The sequence below is a fragment of the Pediculus humanus genome, genomic scaffold, assembly GCF_000006295.1.
Source record: "Pediculus humanus corporis 1103172107387 genomic scaffold, whole genome shotgun sequence".
Classification (NCBI taxonomy): Eukaryota; Metazoa; Arthropoda; class Insecta; order Psocodea; family Pediculidae; genus Pediculus; species Pediculus humanus.
This window is the reverse complement of record NW_002987013.1, coordinates 5,247-10,703: the sequence shown is the minus strand read 5'-3', so window position 1 is coordinate 10,703 and position 5,457 is coordinate 5,247. Positions and strand designations below refer to the sequence as shown.

General features: G+C 21.2%; 1 protein-coding gene across 1 annotated transcript in view; it reads right to left on the bottom strand.

Annotated features, from left to right (window-relative positions):
- Phum_PHUM039890 (uncharacterized protein) overlaps nt 1-1,149 on the bottom strand; it is a gene marked incomplete at both ends in the record, with an annotated part of 2,345 nt that extends 1,196 nt beyond the window's left edge. Inside the window, 4 exons of the mRNA XM_002423098.1 lie at nt 116-446; nt 535-786; nt 862-923; nt 1,010-1,149. Coding sequence (XP_002423143.1) covers nt 116-446; nt 535-786; nt 862-923; nt 1,010-1,149 — 785 coding nt within the window. The remainder of the gene's footprint in view (nt 1-115; nt 447-534; nt 787-861; nt 924-1,009) is intronic.
- Between the last annotated feature and the right edge of the window lie 4,308 nt (nt 1,150-5,457).

Here is a 5,457-nt window from a genome sequence, read left to right as displayed (position 1 = left end):
AGTGTGCCAATGTTGAAAATATGTCAGCCATCCTGGATACTTGCACTTGTTTGGAATGGGAGCTAAAAATTAAAAATTTTTTTTTTTAACAATTGTAAATGGCAGTCTTTTAAACAAAAAAGGAATTTTACCTTTTTTTAATGCCATAGTTCTCGAGCCCTCCATAGGGCTAAAAAGACCGTTACAAGTAGCATCACCAGATTGAGCAAGTCTAAAATCAAAATTTTCATGGGTTCTCCCTGATGTCCCATATTCTCCACCCAAGAAAATATTATACCCTTCGTTTCTATTAAGGGTGTTTTCGTTGCCTTGTAGAGGATTTGCTTTTTCGTAGACAAAACAACGAAATCGATCTTCGTTTGATGTTATGTGACTGTGGTAAACTTTCCCGACTAAATATCTTGAACTTCCTTCTTTCCACGTGGCAACGCATTCAAGTTCTTCAACTGTAAATAAAATAAAAAATATCAAAAGGGTTAAAAGGTTTATATATATATATATAAACTCATTAGGAAAAAGGTATTGGTTTCTTACCAGCACTTTCGGTTCCCGAAACGTCGGGACATGCCTGATACCTCAAAACTATTTTAGATTCTTCGATGCATCCGTCCAAACTGGAAACCGGATTTTTACATTCTCCGTGACCTCTGCTATATGTAAACGTCATGGGGGGTTTAAATGGACAATGAACTGGTTGAGCATTTAATCTAAACATACTATATAAAAGAGCATCTCCAGTGATGAGAGAACATAAACTGTAAAGATTATTTCGATCGTGACAAAAAGCTGAAAACAAAAAAAAAAAAAAAATTCAGTAAAAGATTTAAAAAAAAAAAAAAAAAATTTTTTTTTTAAACTTACTTTCTTTATATTGAAGAACGTTTATGTGTTTTTCATGAATGACGATGCATCGGTAACAAACGCTTTTACTAAAAAAAAAAAAAAAAAAACATTTTATCATTATTATTATTATTATATTTTTTTTTAAATTTGTAATTAATAAACTTACTCGTCGACGACTAAAAATTTATCACCATCCGATGCTAAACATCTTCCTTTACTGCTTAAACGATTCATTTCAATTGTAATTAAAGATCGGACTCCACTTTGAAACCAGGTACCTTCCCATTTGGCTGGAAATCTGCACATTTCTATTTAAAAAAAAGAAAATTATTATTATTATTATTATTATTATTATTATTATTATTATTATTATTCATCAACATTTTATTTAAACATTTAAATTACCATCTCTCCTCAAGGCATAAGAAATTTGTGAGCCTTTTAAAAGGAAAATAGCCAAATATTGAACAAATATCTCCCAACGCATGGCCCTCCTTAGACTTTATCATCGGTCTAAATTAATACTTGACTCTGCAACAAAAAAAATTATATAAAATTATTTTAACATACATAAAATATTTATTTTAATTAAATTAAATTAAATTATTATTATTATTATTTAAACCATCGAAAAAAACTTTTTTTTTTCGTTTATTGTTTATTAAATATAATGGTATCCGAGGTCACCCGGATAAGTTTTTTTTTTTTTTTTTTTTTTAAAAGAAACCTGTTCAATTATTAGGGAAAAAATTATATTTTGTTTTGTTAAAAATGCACTCTTAAATATTTTTTATACAAACAACAACAAAAACAACAACAACAACAACAACAACAAAGTTTGAAAAACCCAATAAAACATTGACGTCAAAACTTTCGCATATTTTTTTTTTTCATATCGCGTATAATATGATGTAATATTATAAAAATTACAATTAAAAAAAAAAAAAATTTAGAAAAAAAATAAACGATAAAATTCATAAGACAAAAAAAATAAAAAATAAAAATAAATATAAATAACCGTTAAGGGGGTAAAAATCAGTAAAAGGGGGATGAAAAGTGTAAACCGCAATCCCCGCAGCATCCAAAGACTCTATGAGAAGGGATCGAATAATCGCGGTTATGAATATCCAATGAAATTACATTTAATTATTTTATTTAACAATTTTTTTTTTTTTGTCCTTTTTAATTAATTAATTATTATTATGATTAATGATAATAATAATTATTATTACAATTTATTTATAGTTTTTTTATTTTTTTTTTAGTTAAAAATTTTTAAAACTATAAATAAACTTTTTGACTCCATTTTTTTATTTTTTTTTATTTTTTTTTAATAAACTTTGAATGAATTTAAGATGCATAAAGTATGACAGATGATTTTTGAATTATGTACATAATATAATTGTTATGAAATATTTATGTTTGAGTGTATTAACATAACTTTTTAATAAGTTAATAGAAAAAAAAAATAAAAGATTTTGAATAATTTCATTGGTCATTCCAAATAGTGTCACACATCAATATTATTAAAATTAGTTACCTTAATAAAAAATGATTTGATTATTATTATTATTATTATTATTAATTAATAAACAATCTCAACTAAATGCACAACAATTTGTTATAACAAAAAAATAAATAAATAAATTTATTTATCATATTTCTTTTCATTCATTTTATTTTTAACCTACCTCCCACTGTCTAATTACCATCAATAAAGAATAATTTTTAATTAATTGATATTAATTAATTAATTAATTTAATATTAATAATAATAATAATAATGATGTTTTTATTTGATGTAATTGTCTGTCTTGTGTTATAGTAAATTATTAAACCAATGTTGAAGAGGTAAAAATGTAAAGTTTACAATGAAATGATTGATTTTTTTTTTTTTTTGTAGCAAAATTATAAATAATTAAAATAAATATTATTATGATATAAGTGATGATGATGATGATGATGATGATGATGATGATGGATGAATAATAATTTAATAAAATAAAATTTTGAAATGATTCACTTAACTTTTTCATATTGTTAATGTGTTATGTATATATATATATAAATAATTATTACTTTTTAATGGAAAAAACCAATTGCAAGAATCATCATGTATTGTTATGTTATAACTCATAATAAAATATTTATAAAACTATAAAAATAATACTTAATAAATATTACTAATGTTATATTAATAAATAAAATAAATAAATAAATAAAAAAACTCACTAAAAAATGTCTTCATTTTTGTTACATTTCCTTTTCTTTTTTTTTCTTTAAATCAATTTCAAAGCGTATAAAATTAGAATCACACACAAAAATTTTTTACTTTTAATTATTAATAAGTAACTATATAAATATTATTATTATTAAAATAATACTTTTAATTTTATTGATTAATTTAGAAAAAAGAGAAACATTTATTTTTAAAAATAAAATAAAATAAAAATAAAAATGTAAAAAATTTATCACTGAATGATTTCATAGACAACCCCGGGCAGAACCGGGGAACTTAAAACATCTATTCTCGAACCAAAATCAAAATCAATAATTCCATTTCGTTTGTAACGTTTGAAATTGTATCAAGTATAAACATCCAGTTTCCGTTTTTTCCCCCTTTTACGAAGATTCCCGAATCATTTCGGCGAAAGTTAACGAATCAAAATGCAAAAGAATAAGGGGTGAAACGAAATGCCAAACAAAATTTTTCTATTTAGTTTAATTTTTTCTTTTTCTTTTTTTTAAAAATATAACAAACAATTTTATTATTATTATTATTATTATTATTATTAACGGTTAAAAAAAAAAAACGATTTGAAAGTTTTTGCTTGTTTTGTTACATTCAATAATAATTATTTACTACGTTTTCCTGTGTTTTTATAATTTAAATTAATTTCTCACTTATTGGAAAAAAAAAAACGAATAATGAATACATGATTAAATTATTATTATTATTATTTCAAATGTGTTTTTAACGTTAAAGTTTTAATAATAATAATAATTATTATTATTTTTAAAAAATAAATCAAACCCAAATATAAAATTTTCTATTTAAAATTATTTGTATTTTTTTTTTTTTCAAACATGGCGAATTTTCAAATTACTATAAATTAAAGGATTTTTGGCGCCAAAACTTTATTCCGCGGGAAAATCCTTTGCGCGTTCACGGATCGTCGTGCACGAAGACAATTTTTTTTTTTTTTTTATTCAATTAATTACTTTTAATAATAAAAATTTATTTATTCATTTTTTTTTATAGACAAAATTTTAAAAATAAATAATAATTACAAGTTAGCAGACGACGTCAAGAGCAAGTTTTATGTATATACAAAAGGGGAATCCCAAAGTTTTACCATATTTCCTATCTCAAAACATTTAACGAAGGAGGTAAAACCTTCGACATTTTTATTTATTTATTTTATCCGGAAAATAATAATAAATATCAATTCAAATATAATTATTTTAAAAATTAAAACTTATGGCGATAATGGTAATGATAATAATAATAATAATTATTATTATACTTGTTTATTTAAATAAGAAGGTTATGGAAATTATAAATCGATTGTTTCCGCATTTAAAAAAAAATATTCATGTGCATAATTCGTTAAATATACATATATATATATATATACATAAATTTTTATTTTTTTTTTTTTTAAACATCAAACGTACAAATATTTTATATCGCAATAAGCTTGATGAAGTGATTTATCGTGGCAGACGACGTGAACCCAATTTTAAATTTATTTTAGTAAATAAAAGCTCGTAAAAATAATAATAATTAACGCTCTGATGTTTTTCACACATTTTCACTGTTTGAATTAAAGTTGGAATTATTGTTCTGGATCTTTCGATTCTGTAAAAAAAAATTAATAAAATTTTATTATTTAAGCATCGAAAAAAATATTAATAATAATAATAATAATAATAATGAAATTCATTTAAAAAATTTTTTTTTTCTCGAAAAACATCATCGTAAATATTTAAAAAAAAAAAAAAATTATTCGACATACTTTTTTTATTTATTTATTTATCATTATCATTATTATTATTATTATTTTTACAACTCATTTTTTTTTCTTTCGCAAAATTAATAATAATAATAATAATAATAACTTAAATAAAACGTATGATGGAAAGTTGATTTGAATATTTTATTTAGTAAAAAAAAAAAAAAAAATTTATTTAATTTTTACGTTGAATTAATTAATAAAAATTTACGTACATAATTTTTTTTTTTTTTCCGTTACACTTATTATACACGATAACTTGTTTTATTATTATTATCATCATCATCATTATTTTTCTGTTTACGAAACGTGTACGGAGATAAATAAATAAATAAATAATTTTCAATTGAAATAAAAATATTTAATAATTATTTTTTTTTTCAAGGAGTTTATTTATAAATTTTCATTATTATTATTATTATTATTATTATTAAAAATCCTTACGAAAAAATTTAAAATTTATAAATATTAATAATAATTTAAAAATAAATAAATAAATAAATAAATAATTGTAATTATTTAATTATAAACCGATGTAAAATACATATATTTAAATGTTAATAAAATAACGTTATATAAATTTGTTTGATTTTTTTTT